Source organism: Lethenteron reissneri, chromosome 57 (assembly GCF_015708825.2).
Source record: "Lethenteron reissneri isolate LAM-NWPU_2019-01 chromosome 57, ASM1570882v1, whole genome shotgun sequence".
Taxonomy (NCBI): Eukaryota; Metazoa; Chordata; class Hyperoartia; order Petromyzontiformes; family Petromyzontidae; genus Lethenteron; species Lethenteron reissneri.
In genome coordinates, this window is record NC_083835.1 from 1,976,705 (window position 1) to 1,993,117 (window position 16,413).

Consider the following 16,413-nt stretch of genomic DNA (forward strand, 5'->3'; position numbering starts at 1 on the left):
CGCTGGATATTGTACGCCGCCACTGTGACGCAATCGGCATGTATGTTGTGGTTACTCATGCCCGTAGTTGAATATGCCCATGGTATTAAACAGGGCCGCCGTATTCCCTGAACCGCGAGCCACTGTAACAAGCGGCGAACGCTCGGCCGTGGCACCGCCCCAGGGCGACGCGGTGCTCCCTGAGAGGTTGGAATTCATTACTTGTCCAAATGAAGTTTTAAATAATTGAGTATGGTCGGTGCTTAATGTGTAGCACTTCACCACGTTTGAATGTTTCTGTCGTTTCCTGAATGGATATAGTTGACATCGCTGTCTGGAAGAAGGGTTGCATTGCAAAATGCGAAAATGCTACTGCTTTTTACCAAGTATGCTGCGATGAAGACCTCTGCAACGGCGGAGTGACCGCACAGGGCCACGTGTTCCCCACGATCGTGCTGCCCCTCCTGAGTCTGATGACGACGGTGATGATGGTGATGCAGGGTTAGGAGAGGAAAAAACCGGCTCACACGAGACACAACACCAACTCCCCACCTCCTCATCCTTCAAACCATCTCATACGTATTCTATGGGTCGTTCGGTAAAGCCACGTAGATATAAAAATAATAAAAACATATCACGACGTTTCGATCGCTTGTGTTGTGATCTAAACGTCGTGACATTTTTTCTCATTTTTCTATCTACGTGGCTTTACCGAAAGACCCATAGAATAATTATCCCTGCAGTCACGAAAGCTTTAAGTCAAGATTAATCCCATACTTGATGTTTAGACGGAGCGCTCCGGTGTGTTTTCTGCCTGTGCCGCGTGTTGCTCGACACAATTCCCGACGTTTCGCGCCACGTGCCAATAGCTTCTTGGAGAAACTAAAGCGTGGAGCGAAACGTCGGACATCATGCCACACAACGCGCGGTACAACCCAAAAACACACCGGAGACAGCACAGCCAAGAAACCCTACACAGTGACTTTAGGCCTAGCCAATGAATAGTGCAGTGCAGTGTCGCCGTCATCAGCCACGGTCGATCCACTGCCGGACGAAAGCCTCCCCAAGCCTCCGTCTTTGTTCACAGTAGTCCTGCGGCGCCACGATCCAACTCGCACACAGCCACGAGACGACCTCGTCGCTCGGGCAGCGTCCCCCTCCTTTGCCTGCCACTCCGTCGCGAGTCTCGGCCACCAGACATCTGCCCATCTTAGCACCTCGTGGCGCCTACGGTGTACACCAGTGGTTCTTGACATTCACTGCACCACCTTGGGTTCTCAACCGTTCACAAAACGTACAACGTTAATAAACGCATGGGTTTGATGAAACAAAAGTAGTTGTTCTTACGTGCCCGTGCTAATTTATGTTTCGATGTTTTAACGTTAAAAAAAATTACTGGCATGTCTCGCACCCCCAGAAGGGGCATCCCAAGTTAAGAACCACTGGTTTATACGACACCCATCTCATACGCGTGTCCCACAAAGACGCTATCTAACGATGTCTCACATCGTCACATCTGTGTAGATTCCGTCCTAACAAAAGTAATCCAATGGCATGAATCTTATCTTATGTACATACAAATTCGAGCACTATAATCAATAGCTTATATTCCGCAATTCTTTGTCATGTGTTCTTCATAACAAATAGAAAAGGGTTCAGGGTTCAGACCCATAGGTGCCATTATCTTGCGATGAGTCGGGACACTGCCTGTGTCGTCGTCTGTACTGAGTGCTGGAGCAAGCTGCGTTCACGGGTGTGCCCTCAAATTGAAAACCCTAAACAATGTGGGGATGCTGCTGCGGCTGCTGCTGCGTTTGGCAGTTGTACACAAGCACAACAATAACAACAACAACAAATGTGAACACCTTCGTCAACAACACTGTGGCCTTAAAAGGAAACGTATCGCAATATCTGATGTAAGATATCATTACGAAGAAGGGCCATTGCCCGAAACGTCGGCCATCGTTTTGTTCCTTTTAAGGCCACAGCGTTATTGACGATTGCGTTTATAATCCTTGTATATATTAAACACTGCCATCGTGCTGCTTCACGAGCCTGTGAAGAGGAAACACTCAAGAGGCTCGTGAACGCAGAGATGAGCAAGGTCTCCCATCGCGTTCTCGCACACGATGTTCGACGTTTCGCGCCTCGTGCTGCTGGGAGCTTCTTTTGGAATAGACTACGGCGAACACACACGCAGGAGTGCAGGGAAGTAAGTACACGTGAACACAACAGCACTGTGACGTACAGACTCATCAGCTGTCATGGGTAACGGAGCTATAGAGCATGTGCGCTTTTCCTGCCCTTAAATTAATCAGGACAAATGATTGTAGCCAAACTAATTAAGTTTAGCCAAACTAATTACGTGAAGGTGTGGGGCATGGTGCCGTGGTGTAATGGTCAGCACACTCGACTTGAAATCCCAAAGGTTGCCGGTCCTGTTCGATCTCGCGGCGTGGCAGTTGATGGACCATGTTTTTTGTTTTGTTTAAACTCCACTCCTGCCTCTGTCCATGCAGCAATGTCAACGTCAGTCGATGGGCAGGTCGAACACACCCACACACACACATACACACACACAACTCTCTACCTCTTCAGAGCCAGCCATTGCATGCCTGCGCCTTCACCGGTTTTTTTTTTCCTTCCAACATAAATGTCATTTTACAAGAGGTCACAACGACGTAGTGGGGCAGAAATGTGAATTTCTTTTCAGGAATCGTTTAAATTGTAATACTGAAACTTGCTGGAGATATTTACAATCGTGCATCTCTGAATATTAAAGATTTTTTTTTACATATTAAAATAGACGGCTGCCATATCTCCAAGATGGCCACCATCTTTTGTGGAGGACATCTTTGAATTTTAGGGGGCAGTTTATTGTTGTCATTAAGTAACCCTCGGAGACAATACATGGCGAACCTGGTACTTGTATCACCACTCGAACGATGATTCACGTTATCTGATCCACTCACAGTACGGTACTGGGTTTTAAACGCAAGGATCCAATGGTGTTTGACTTTAATGTGAATGCCACGGTAATTACACTGCAGCATGCATTGTACTCGCACGATAACCTACAAGTTGTTGATCGCATTGTAATTCTGTTATATGTAATGGTATACTGTAATGGGTTTTCAATTCTCGCCAAAATATAACGTTTGTCTTGCAACACCCGCACTGTCTGATTATTCGTGTACGTTCACGTGTGTGTCCACCTATGCATAGGGATGTCCTCTGGCACCTACAGGGGATGTCCTCTGGCTCCCACATCATTGAACACAATCTTTGATCACGTGGTTCGAGAAACGTCCCATGGCTGTACCGGAGGAATTTCCATCCAGTCCAGATATAATTGGAGGCTGATCGATGCTCCCTATTGGTCAACCATGTTATTATGTATGCCGATGATCTGGTGATTGCTGCTCACTCAGAGGAGTTGGATGCTACATATGTAGTTGCTACATTATATGTAGTAGCTACATACGTAGCTACTACATATATAGTAGCTACATATGTAGTAGCTATTACATATGTACTACTATATATGTACATATGTAGCTACTGTTGCTACTAGGATAATCCGGCACTGGGTACCAGCGGTGTCAAGATCGGCCTCTGTGTATGAGGCTCGTGAAGGACGCTGCGACTGGGCAGCTGGAGGCAGTCGCCCTACAGAAAGAACGAGGGGCAAAGGAGCGACGCTCACAACGAGCGGAGCGCCGGGTAGATAAAACACAGCAAGTTGGCACAGTAGGGGGCACAGATGGTGCATCGGGCCACTCATCTCGGTCAGGCTTGGCACCTGGGTCTGTCCCGTGACCTGCGAGTGGGCGTTCGACACTTCACGTGGCCTTAAAGTGCATATAACCTGGCACAAGCGCCGTGGTGATGTCCCCACCACTTCGTGGCGAATGGTGGTTCTCGATGCATATCAAGTGGTGTGGTTGAGTGGTTTGTGTGACGAATATCTTCACCGCTCCCGGGCGCCTTGCCTAGGACGGCTTAGCGCTTCATGGAATAGCTGGCGCCCTGGTGTTTGAACATCTTGACACCTGTTTCATTCATAATCAACGTTTTTGGGTTAGATCGCGTTATTTATAAATGTGTCGTAACCCTCCACCACCCGACACGGCCAATCAGCAAAAAAGTGTCACGTTGACAAAAGACAAATAGTTCACTGCTTTAGCCCACCGGTGTGTTGAAGCGTGAAACCACAACATTTACAATTTTTGAGTACAACGTTTCGCTGGTAATTGCATCCAGCATCATCGGGCAATTCGCCAAAGCCTACGTGTTAAACCGACCTGTTTAATTGCCAGAAAGGGTCAAAAATATTTTTATCAACATCGGGGAGACAAAGGCGGCCGGAGGGGTGGTGCTGACCACCCGTGGCTCGTGTCCCGTGTTGTCCTTCGTCGGTGTTTGCGAACAGCACTCGTTCCAACTGCCTGGATGTGATCAATAACTTCCATTTAATGCCACAGTGTTGAACGTGTTGAGTTGCGTTGTTGTTTGTCCTTCTGCACCACTGCCAATGCAGAGCAGGACCACCAAATAATCAATCGTACCTGTCAGGGTTCAAACCTGTCTTCATATTCCATCTTTCGTGGTCGCCATCGTGGTAAATCAGCATTCTTCCCGACACGGAGCTTAATATCTCACTTAGTATTTCCCAGAATGCCGCTAGACTGGCTTGGAGTTGGAATTGTTACCACGAGAGGAAGAAGCTAGGCATATCCATAACAATTCTAATATTATCATACACCTTTATTCCTATAATCATATGAAGGGGTTTATAAAACATTAGACGCAGTTTCAAGAGGACAAAGTAAGGCAAACATGGATGTGGCTTGCCAAAAATTATCCAGAAGAGTCTTCTAAGACAAGATAGATCTCAATCACCTCTTTGTGCAAGCCACGCCTACCCGCACGTCTTCCACCGCGCCTTTTTAATTTGCTGTCAGGGCTCTGGCATTTATATTAAATACTGGTAATCAATTTGTCGTCTCAAACACGCATTTTAAAGTGCCACGGGTCAGAGAAATCAGTGTTTGTTGGATTGGTGCTTGCCGGTGCAGTGAGAGTGAGAACGTACTGGGTATGGAGCCAGGCCCATACCATCAAAACAAGTGTCTCGGATGTGCCCGTGCAAGTTTATTGTAAAAAAAAAAGGCATTCGTGCAGTGTTGTGTAAACAGGTCTTATAAATGACGTGTTTTAATTCATTCGTCTCGCAGTTGTCGAGGGAATTGTTTTTTTTATTTTGTATCAATTGCAGTGTAAGAAATCATCACGTTCAAAGTTCATAGATAAAACGAAGCACTCGAGCAACAAGACACTTCGAGTCGAGGTTCATCAGATCATCGATTATCTGGCGGCTTCAGAGGGTAAGGGGACACCGGATTTTCAAAAATGCCGGATATACGGTAATCGCATCATTATTTAAAATAGCTTCTCTTTAGCACATTCTTACATGAAATTACGTTTCTAGGTGTTTATATATTTTTGTGCTTTTAATTAGTTTACGATATGAAATTGGCATAAACATAAAAGTAGACAAAAAAATAAATATCCTGCTGTTAAAAGTTACCGTACCGTACTTACCGCTCCAATCTCGAGACCCCTGTATGGGGCAATGTACTACCACCAACGCTCTTGTTTCCACAACGTGATGCGTTGAAACACGTCGGCTTTCGCGACCAATATCATCCATAATAGACTCTATTATGGGTGATGCGTTTGACGATCGCCGGACTGATGCGAACACAACGGAATACACAACGCACTTTTCACCGGGGCGCACTGTCTAATTGATGTTTTAATCACTGGAGCTATTAGTCATGGAAATCTTATACACGTGCAGTATTTTCAGTGTTTGAGCTCTATGTAGTGTATAATGTACTGTATATAATATTTGTCACGCCATGGTGCCAATCGCCGGACTTGTCACAGCCTTTGGGGTGGTTGTGCCGGATGTTGGAAGCTGAATAATCGATGATCAACTGAATTTTAACAACGTTACATTCCCAACCACTGTCTCATAATAAGACGCATAAAATACACAAGCGCCGACCGACGTAACACGCACAGCATACACATGACATAGTCAAGATATAGGTGTCCGAGTTGCATTGAACTGGCCACCGCGGGATTGCAAGTCCAACATGCAAACTATGATAGCTGCACACCGATTTGTGTGCATTGCTAATTGTTTTATGATTAAACATGCCTTCCCGGTGACGATTTACATTGACGAACCACATAACATCTTCCTTCAAACCAGCAGTGTGCAGTCCCTAAAATATCAACGTAAGATGACGCATTATATAGCGCTATACAATGTCAAATAAGGCACAGGACTTAAAAGAAAATATATTGGTCTCATGCGTTTAGTGCGAGTGTTCATGGCGACGCAGCAGAACTCTGTCGTGCTCCCCGTGGCGATTTAGACGTCTGCTTAGCCTTGCTCGACGTCCGTCACTGAGCCGATTGTTTCTCACAAGACACGAGAGGCAGCTCGGTGTTTTCTGCGTCATCGGCGGGCGCGACAACCTCGGCGGGCTCCGGCCGAGAAGGGGCCGAATCCGAGTCCGGAGCGCTGAACTCCTTCAAAAAATCCCAACTTCCTGGCAGCGTCCCGGACGCGAACAAGCGCCTCGTGGCGAAACACACGGCGACGTTAGCCGTCAGCGAGAGCAGCATGCAGAAGGTCTTCATGGGAAGGGCCTGGTGGACCAGGCCGTCCACCTCGTAGTAGCCGGGGTAGCGGATGAGCGCCGGCATTTTGATGAGTGGCTCTCCGCCCGTGACCCTGAAGAAGAGTCCCGTGACCAGCCCGACGATGAGCCCGTAGCCGTTGGACGCCCCGAAGAAGAGCACGCAGCAGAACTGCGGGAAGATGATGATGTAGGTGAAGTCTCCGCTCCAGAACCACAGGGTGAAGGTGGAGCTCGTCTCGAGGGCCAGGATCGTGGCCAGCGAGCCGACGGCGAGCACCGCGCCCCTCAGCGCCCACATGGACTCGCGGTCCGAAGCCTGCCGGGCAACGCACAGTCGCGCTGTTCATTTCGACGTGTGTGTGTGTGCACGCGCAAACAAGATGAGTGGCCGCCGCCGCCGCCGTGCGATGGTCGTTGCGCTGCACTTACGTTGCACCGGGTCGTCCATTTCGACGATTTTTCCAACGTGCGGCAGGTGGAAATAATGTACAATTGCACGTATGTACACGGTTACGTGCACATACGACATTCTTGAAGAAAATCGGTGATCCTAAAATTGCAACAGTCAATTGAAAGAGAAGGGGAATGAAATTCTCCACCCCTATAAATGAAGAGTACCAGTAACGGGGGTTCATTTCAACCGAGTCAGTCCGGCTCTGCGACCCCGAAAAACATTTACAGTGCCCGGCACACCACATCCACCATATCTCTTCGATATGGCAGCGGCTACCAGTTCACGTTTAGTGAGATTCATCTTCTTGGTTCTTTCGGTAAAGTCACGTAGAAGGGAAATAATAAAATAAGAAAAATAAAACATAATCAAATAATTATTTTATTACTGTGTTTTTTATGTTTATTATTTTATTACTTTCCCTTCTACGTGACTTTACCGAAAGAACCAAGAAGATGAATCCCTGCAGTCACGAAAGCATTAAATCGAAGTTAGTGAGATGTTAAGCCCACGAACACCACGAGAAGGGACAGTGTGTGGGAGGCTCGGGATTCAGAGCATTGAGCCGGCATCATTGAGATACCTTACGATAAAAATTTTAGTAGCCAACCTTGATTGAACCGAGCTCTCCTATTACAATGTAATGAGTTGATGACTTTCAACCCAATTTCCATAGATTCTCTTTAAAAAAGAAAGTTACATTTGATGTTTTCACTTAGGTTGGATATATTCCAAGTTCTGAGAATTTTCAAAATATTCACTTTACTACCAAGCCTGTAGGTCACCATTGTCCAAGGAATCTCAAAAGTAGTTACTTGGAATGATTTACTCTACCCTTTCCTAACACGCTGGGGGAACAAAGATGTCACTTGAGACATCATCCTAGACCAGAGGTCGCGGATCTCAGACTCAGCTCCGTTTTCCCTGCCTTCTGTGAGCTGTTTCCCTAGCACGTGACATAATACACTGCTCTAGGAGAGTTACAAATAGACCCATCAACTCACGGACACTACGCCGAATGCACACAAATATTGGGAATTGAGGCACAATTTTTGTTCATTTTATTTTAAACCGCAGCACCTGGGGGCGGATGATCTGCGTGTAGACGTTGCGCGTGAACAGCGAGCCAGCCGACAGGAGCGCCGAGTCCGCGGACGACATCACCGCGGCGGCCAGCGCCCCGATGCCAATGATGGCGATGTAGTTTGGGCAAATGTGCTGCAGCACGATGGGCACGATCATGCCCTCCTCGCCCCTCTCGTGCGGCGAGGGGAGGCCGTAGGTCGTCATGTTCCAGTCTGCGCGCGACAGGGGGCACGTGGGATCGGTCACAGCCGGCACAGGCTACGGGAGAGCACCTCACTCTTTACGGATCGCGGACACGCGGCGATTCGATGCTTGCGCCGAATTGTGCACGCAAGAATGTATGATTTTCGTGTGAAATTTTTATTCTGGAAACGAATGGTTACCCAGATTTTTATCTGACAATACATCGAATTTGCCAGGAGGCAGTGAATTGTTACAAGCCTGATGGACCGAGCTGTTACAAGCCTGATGGATCCAGCTAACTGTCAGGCTAATCAAAGCCATCGTTTTCTAGTTATCTTGGGTGGTGCAGTGGTAAAAAATGCAATTGTAACGACCAAATAAGTTATAAAAAAATAACACCTATTGAGCGTCGCATCCTGACTCCTCGGATTATATTCCTGACTCCCTGGATTCAAACTCCAAACGTACAGGCGTCGGGCGACGGGATAAAAACCCACGACCTCCCACGTACCAGGCGAGGCAATTAACCTGTCGCCACCGCGACGCCACAAAATCCCCGCAACAATCGGCAAACGCGCCACTGCCTACCAAGTCCCGCTCGCCGAACCCTTTCCCCGCCCCCCCCCCCGACGAGTAATTACCGGTGCTCACCGCGACCGCTCCGATGAGGACTGGCGGGACGGCGAGGATGAAGGTGATGAAGGCGGAGGCGAGCGAGATGACCTGCGCCTGCTTCACGGAGCCTGTCGCGAGTATCCGCTGGAAGTACGCCTGCCACGGGATATTGCCGAGGATCTGCAACAAGCACGGCCGTCAGCGCGCGGGGCACAGCGTGCACAGGTCCGCCTCGCTCGACGCGCATCACCGGCCACGCGCGACGGTCGGGAAGGGCTGACGAGCACGAACGAGGGGGGGGGGCTTTTTTACATTAAAAACACAACACGTTCATCAATAACAACACCCCGTCTCTATGCGTGTGGCCTGAATAAATACATTTTTATTTGTTAAAAGGGAGAGAGCGGTGGCGTCGTGGTTAGCGCGCTGCACTACGAACCCGGCGGCCAGAGTTCAATTCCAGCTCAGGGCGACGATTATAATCTTAACTGGTTCTGGGCTTCCCCTAGGTCGACTCAGTCTCAAATGAGTACCTGGTATGGTGTGTAAATATCGCTACTGGGGAGACAAAGGCGGCTGGGCGCAGTGTTGGCCACCCACCCCCTCATGTGCCGTGCCAGCCTTCATAGGTGCTCGCTAACAGCACTTTCCCCAAAAGCATATTCAGGCGCCATTGTAGCAGAATCAGGCAGGGCAAGAAATGTATTTGACCAGAGTAAACTGAGGTCAACAGGTCGTTAGGCCAACACCGTATGACTGCCCCCCCGGGTGGCGTCGGCAACAGCGCGCGGGCTCCCGCTGAAGAGCGCTCCTCACCATGTAGAGCATGTTGTCGATCCAGCGCGTGATGTCCCTGGTCTCCAGGCGGCCCTGCCAGGGCTCCTGGTAGACGGTTTCTGTCAGCGTGGTGCCAATGTTCTTCACCGCCGGGTTCATCATGGCAAACGGCACGCACACCACCTGCCGGAGGGGATGGAACGCGCGCCGCCAAAATGCAAGTGTGAAGGACGACCCGACCTGCGGTTGGGTAACTGCCCCCGATGCAACAAACTAAGCCGGCTTATGCACACAATTTTTTTTTTAAGATGGCCAAGCATCCTCATGTAGAACCACAGAGCTTGGGAAAGTGTCGGCGCCATTTCTGGAAGCCTCCCCCCGCTTGTCTGTGGATTCCCGCGCCTCTGAAATCGTTCTCCCTCCCTCTCGCTGAGAGTGAACAAAAACCGCGCGCATTACAATCTCTCAAAAAAATGTTTACTGCGGATTAAAAGTGACGGAACGGCAATATATTCCTGGACGTGACGAAATGTCACGGGATCAATTGGTTAGCATCAGAAAGGCAAGGCCAGGCATCAAGTGGATTGAGCCGGGGATCGGCTTAAAGGTGACAGGCTGACGAGCCCCAGAGCTGTCGAAGCACTAAGCAGGCAGCAAGACGAAGTCACAGAGAGAGGTGGTGACGAGACAGGTGGTGACGAAACAGATGGCAACATAACGGTGCCAAGGATTGGCAAGGCCTAGGACAGATGGAGAGGCACCAGGGGTGTCGGGCTTAGCAAGGCCCAACGCAAGTGTTGTCACCTGTCCTGGATTTCTCAGGAACGTTTTTATAAGGTATCTGTCCTAGGAAATCTTTACATCTTCCCGAAACATTAAACATTAAAAGTCTCGGGGATTATCGGTGACATGTAGTTTTCAACCCTCAGTTGTAAAGTGTGAACAGGGTGATGTTTAATTTAAACAAAGGTGGCATGAAGGCAGTGGCGGGGGGGGGTAGCGTTGGCAGGGCAGTGAGCTCAAGGAACACGCATCAGGACTCGGCAACAGGCAGATCATGAGAAGCGGTTAACTTAAGCCAAGTCAGCTCAACATCTCACGTGGGCACACAACTTCCACCCCCCCCCCCCCCCCCCTGTGAACACGTGGTCAAGAGCTGCGTCCTCCCACCAGCCCAACGACGATGAAGACGAGCTGGACGACGTCGGTGTAGGCCACGGAGTAGAGGCCCCCCAGGAGGGTGTAAGCGATGGTGATGAGGGCCGAGACGATGACCGCCACGGTCCTGTTGATGTCCACGATGACGCTGATGGTGGAGCCTGACGAGACACGTGTGCCAGTCGTTGCGTCCCTTAGACTCCGCAGATCACAAGCGCTGAACTTCGCTGTCGAAATTTCATCGCACCTCGGTCTGACGGTCGCACAATGCGAAAAACTGCATCACGCTTCGGTCAATCTTAAGACAAAGTCCCCCCCCCCCACCTGCCCCCCTGTGCAGCCTTCACAGATTTTAAGGGCAAGTGCTGTTAGCGAGCACCTACGAAGACCAGTCGCAGGTATCGGAGGCCCAGTTGCCAACAGCGGCGTGAACAGGCCGCAGCTTTTACTGCAACCAGATATGTGGTGGAAGTTTGCGAGTTCAACACCTTGTCGGGGTTTGGCTCAACCCATCGACTCACCCCTATGGATAGACTCGTCCCTACGGATGGACTCACCCCTTTAGGACAACAAAACTAAACACAAGAACAAGCCCTTCTAAAGAAATTCGTTTTCCGTTGAGCACATAGGCTTTCGCGACCAATATCATCCACTAGCATCTGGCCCGTCCAAGGACGGGTGTATTGCGGTAAACCTGAAACTTGCAAGCAGAAAGCAGACCGCGACGTGACATTCATTGCATCAATTCGTGTGCAGTTTGTAAGGGCGCGGTGACACAGACTTATTTCATTTAAAGGTTATAATCCCTCGTTCATCTCGACGTCCTTTTTACTTTATGTCTCAACAGCGTGACGGAGATCACGTGACGTGAGGGTTCTGCCTTTGTCGTGAGGGTTGTGAGTTGGCGCCGAGGAGGGGGGAGAAGGAACCTCGACCCCAATGTGGAGTGACGTCACCTGCTCATGATTATTAATGAGGGGGGCTGGTTGACGTGGATTGATGTCACGCTAAAGATACACAGACATTATTGGCTCATTAGAAGAGTAAATTATAGAAGTAAATAATACAGGGGGGGGGGGGTTTGTACGCGCTCTCGCCACAAAAAAACTTGTATTATAGAAATTAGTCTTCAATTTAGATTAAAAATCGCACAGCTCCAGTGGACTTCCGAACGTGAACAGGAAACATCTTTGAACTTTTGAATTCGTGATGTTTTAACGACATTTCTTTCTTTCATCTTCTTCACATTTCTCGACGACACCGCGAGAGTGGCGGCGCGGGCGTCTTACCGAGCGCGGCGAGGACGGCGGCCGCCCAGAAGAGGTCACCGAAGGTGGCGGGGAGGTAGAAGAGCGCGCCCAGCCACCTGCCGTAGCGCATCTGGAAGGGGTCCAGCATCGTGACGTAGCGGCGAGAGCGCATGGGCTTGACGAAGAAGAGCGCGGCTGGGGCGTGGCAGGCGCACGAGCGGACGGACGGACGGGCGGGTGACACCGCGGGCAAACGTGGAATGAGATTAGGAGCGAAATTGCACCATCGGACGAGCTGTCCGCATGTCAGCAGCGTGTTCAACAGTGGCGGTGGTGGAGCGGTTAGCGCGCACCGCTGCGCTACGAATCCGGCGACCCCCCCCCCCCCCCCCCGGTTCGATTCGCGCTCACGGCCAACACCAGTGACGATTCTCATGAACCGGTGCTGAGACCTCCCCTAGGTCGTCTCAGCCCCAAATGAGTACACCTAGGTGTGATGTGTAGACATCGCCACGAGGGAGACAAAGGCGGCGGGGCGTGGTTGTTGGGACACCCACCCCCCCCCCCCATAGGTGCTACTCGCTGAAAGCACTTGCCCCAGCAGCCTGTCAGAGGCTATACGAGGGATCTTTGTCTTCGTACACCGCCGTTAATGTACGCGCATGCCACCGACGTCGCTGCACAACAAAGACAAAGACCTCCCGTGTAGCCTTTACCAGACTGCTGGGGCAAGAGCTGTTAGCGAGTTCTGTTAGCACCTTTAGCGAGGAGCTGTTAGCGTCAAGGAGAATGAATCGTCATCACGCGACACCTCCAATCATCCTCGCAGCAGCAGCGGCTTTTGGCTGCCTATCTTGAACTTCTTTTGCACCGTACGTAGCCATCCTTGCTAATCAGCGGTGCGGGCGGGTGGGCGGGTGGACAGGGGGTGAACGGACGACAAACTAAAAAGTACATTTTCTTTGGGTCTTTCGGTGAAGCCATGTAGATAGAAAAAAAGAACTAAAATCAAAGACACGACGTTTCGATCGCAACACGAGCAATCGTCTTCTATCTCCGTGGCTTTACCGAAAGACCCAAAGAATATGAATTCCTGCAGTCACGAAAGCTTTAAGTCAAAAATGTAAAGAAAATAATGAATATATTAATATATAACGAGAATAAAAAAAAAACACAAAATAAATCAGCACCGAGCGCCCGAGGGAGGTTTTTAGGGGTAAAAGGAATCTATTTTAGTAATAGGTTTTTAACCTTTCAACTGGTACAAAAACTGACACCTTTACACAAAGCATCATGTTTGCAATAACCACAACACAAGCAGTCAAAATGCAAACAAAAAGAAACAACTCTAATGATGATAATGATATGCACTGTCCTTGAAGTTGATTGGTCCACACCCGAGACAGCTTTTCTTAGAGCCTAGTCTCCATTGGTGTTGGACCAGATGACGCCAAAAGGCCTCACACATAAAAGAGGACCCCCCCCCCCTCCCCCACATCAGACTGCCTCTCTGCTGCTTCGCCCGCTCGTGAACAAGGGGACGACATCGCCCCGTACGTTAAGCCAACAACCTCTCTGTCTGGGGGCAAAACAAACACGAATTTAATCTGGTTTAAGACAATAGATTTTTCCCCTTTTTGTCTGGCAACAAAACTTCAATCTGGTGCGTTTTTGTTTCCAGCCGGTTGTCATTGAAAACTTACAGCCGGCCGCAAAAAAATGTCATAGCATGAGTTTGCTATGTGTGGAAAAGATGTGATCAAATTGACTTTGAATTGAGATTAGGTTGGGGGGGGGTCTGAACACGCACACCCCACTTTGTCGTTGTAAATGGTTCGAGGCAGACACGCACGCGATTTAAATTGCAATTGGCAGGTGGGCAGCGCTGCGACTGTTGACGATTGCAATAATCGATTAGATTATTGCTTTGATTCATCTGTAATAATAATCATAAAAACGGTGTATATTATAACTCGAACCTGCTACATTGACCACAATGGAAAAAAAAAACTAAAAACAGAAATAATTAACTCGCCCGGGGGAGAGTGAAGCATATCCATCCCTTCATTCACAATTAGTTTTTGCTTTTTGCGTTTGATTTTCAAGTATCGTCTAGAGTTTCATTACCAGTCGCATCAATTAAACATTTGTTAAAAATCAAGCAGCATACAGAACAAGCAAACATACGAACTGCTCTACATCCCATCGCCACAAGCTTAGATTTTATCATTTTTAAATAAATGTTGCTTATTTTAACTTAAAATGTAAGTTTTATATATATACATTTTGTTTGCCACTTTACGAAATGGATTGTCAGTTCCGTAGGTTGACAGTGCCAAAATGTCTCGTGAACGTCTGACACCCAATTGTTTTTTCAACACGTGGGGCGTGCCCAGACGCCACCGCAGATTGAAAAGGCATACTCTGTTGAACTTCTCTCGCACCATACGCTGCCAGCGGCGTTGTGGGAGGATTTCACTCCAGTGGGCTCGACCCTGCGGGGTCTGCGGGCATCAGGAATCAATTGAAGACTTGTTAGAGCTAAAAAACAAATCAGTGGTACTGCCCTGCAATTGCCTGCTCGTGCCACTGTTGTCAGAAGTGCCTCTCAAATCGAGGGGACCACTGCAGCTCCCCCCGAGTGGCGAGTTTTTGACCGAATCTTCCACGCAGGTCAGAAAATCTTTAAACGGGGCCAGGGAGTACCCACACATGCCACCACCCACGCGACCACAGACTGGTCACGTGGCCCAACGTTGATGGAACGCTGGGGCACGTCCACTGCAGGGTGCTCGTTGCGAATAAAAATAAAAATCACCTTACCCACGCAGAGGCTGATGGCAGCGCCGAAAGGGAACTGGTTCCAGGCCAGTCCAAGCCCCGGCGTGTACACCACCTCCGCCGTGCCGTTAATGTACGCGCCTCCCACCCACGTCGCTGCACAGCGAAGACAAAGATCCCCCCCCCCCCCGTGTGGATTTAAACAGACTGTTGGGGCAAGTGCTGTTAGCGAGTACTCGTCAAGGAGCTTAAGCCATCATCACGCGGTCATTCTCGCGGCAGCAGCAGCAGCGGCGGCTTTTGGCTGGACATCGAACAAAGAAGGTCACCGCATCGCGCACTTTCAGATGCTATATACACTACACGATGCACTACACCAGGGGTGTCCAACCTTTTTGCAAAGAGGGCCACATTTGATAAAGTGAAGATGCCCGGGGGCCAATAGTTCCTTTTGACATTGTTTTAACCACAAAAGTTACGTGGAAATACACACTGTGATAAAACAATTTTCATTGTCACAATTACCTTCATTTTTCAAATGACAATGTAACCAAATATAAGCCACTCAGGCAGACGGGAACAACTCTAAAAACGCAATTATGCCTTTCATTCAGTCAGATAACATTGAACAAACTGTATAGAATATCTTAAATTTCCATGAGTCTTATGATGTATTTATTCTGACAGAGCTGGCGAGCCATAAATAACACATTATAAGACCGAAGCTGCGGGCCCGCGGGCCGTGATTGGCCCGCGGGCCGGACTTTGGACAGGCCTGCACTACACGATGCACTGCAACATACACTGCACATCACCGGCGCGGCTCACCTGTGGCCGTGAACACCCCCAGGAGGGCACTCATCTTGCGGTCGCCCACCATGGCCACCTCGCTGCGCGAGCCGCCGGACTTCTTCTCGATCCTCTTGGACTTGCGCGAGGCCCAGATGCCCGTGGCCAGGATGGCCGCGTAGAAGACGACAAGGACCACCAGGCCACCGACGTTAACGGCCATCGCTGTGCGCGATCTCGTGTCCCGCGCCGTGACCCGGTTCACCTTCACGCGGACGCTGGAAGACACGTCGGACCAGACAGATACGGCAAGTCCTCGCTTAGCGTCGTAACGCGGAAGAGGCGCGTTATAGCGAACGCGCGTCGTCGTTCACACGTCGTTCACGCGTTATAGCGAACGCGTGTTCGCTATAACGCGCCTCTTCCGCGTTACAACGTGGTCGAACAACGTTCTTGAGCTGCTGTGCGGGTAAGCGGTGCGACACGGCACGTGGTTTGACAGAGTAACGAGGCGGCGTACCCTCGCACGCGCTACATCGTATCTCGCCAAACGTTAACCCTCGTTGAGTTCCCTGTTCACGGGGAAAAATTGTTTTTCTGTTAACGCGGAACTTTTCATCAGGGA

General features: G+C 49.6%; 1 protein-coding gene and 1 long non-coding RNA gene across 2 annotated transcripts; one reads left to right on the forward strand and one right to left on the reverse strand.

The window, feature by feature from the left end:
- Positions 1 to 229: 229 nt before the first annotated feature.
- Positions 230 to 3,150, forward strand: LOC133357197 (uncharacterized). Its single transcript, XR_009756941.1, has 2 exons — positions 230 to 558; positions 706 to 3,150. It is a non-coding gene; the product is annotated as an uncharacterized LOC133357197 (long non-coding RNA).
- A 1,998-nt stretch (positions 3,151 to 5,148) lies between these two features.
- LOC133357180 (high-affinity choline transporter 1-like) lies at positions 5,149 to 16,060 on the reverse strand. The gene is made up of 8 exons (XM_061574999.1): positions 15,828 to 16,060; positions 15,042 to 15,155; positions 12,258 to 12,413; positions 10,981 to 11,129; positions 9,850 to 9,993; positions 9,060 to 9,213; positions 8,230 to 8,447; positions 5,149 to 7,014 (listed from the first exon to the last, which is right to left on the reverse strand). The coding sequence occupies exons 1-8, from the start codon at positions 16,009 to 16,011 to the stop codon at positions 6,457 to 6,459; spliced, it is 1,677 nt and encodes a 558-aa protein (XP_061430983.1). The 5' UTR covers positions 16,012 to 16,060; the 3' UTR covers positions 5,149 to 6,456.
- Positions 16,061 to 16,413: the final 353 nt, after the last annotated feature.

What these genes read in the sequence shown, in the direction of transcription:
- LOC133357180 (XM_061574999.1), bottom strand. Translation starts at nt 16,011, where the DNA reads ATGGCCGTTAACGTCGGTGGCCTGGTGGTCCTTGTCGTCTTCTACGCG. An exon ending in GGGGGTGTTCACGGCCACAG is followed by an intron (nt 15,156 to 15,827) that starts GTGAGCCGCGCC and finishes TTCGCTGTGCAG; the next exon opens with CGACGTGGGTGGGAGGCGCG. An exon ending in TCGACAACATGCTCTACATG is followed by an intron (nt 9,214 to 9,849) that starts GTGAGGAGCGCT and finishes TGCTTGTTGCAG; the next exon opens with ATCCTCGGCAATATCCCGTG.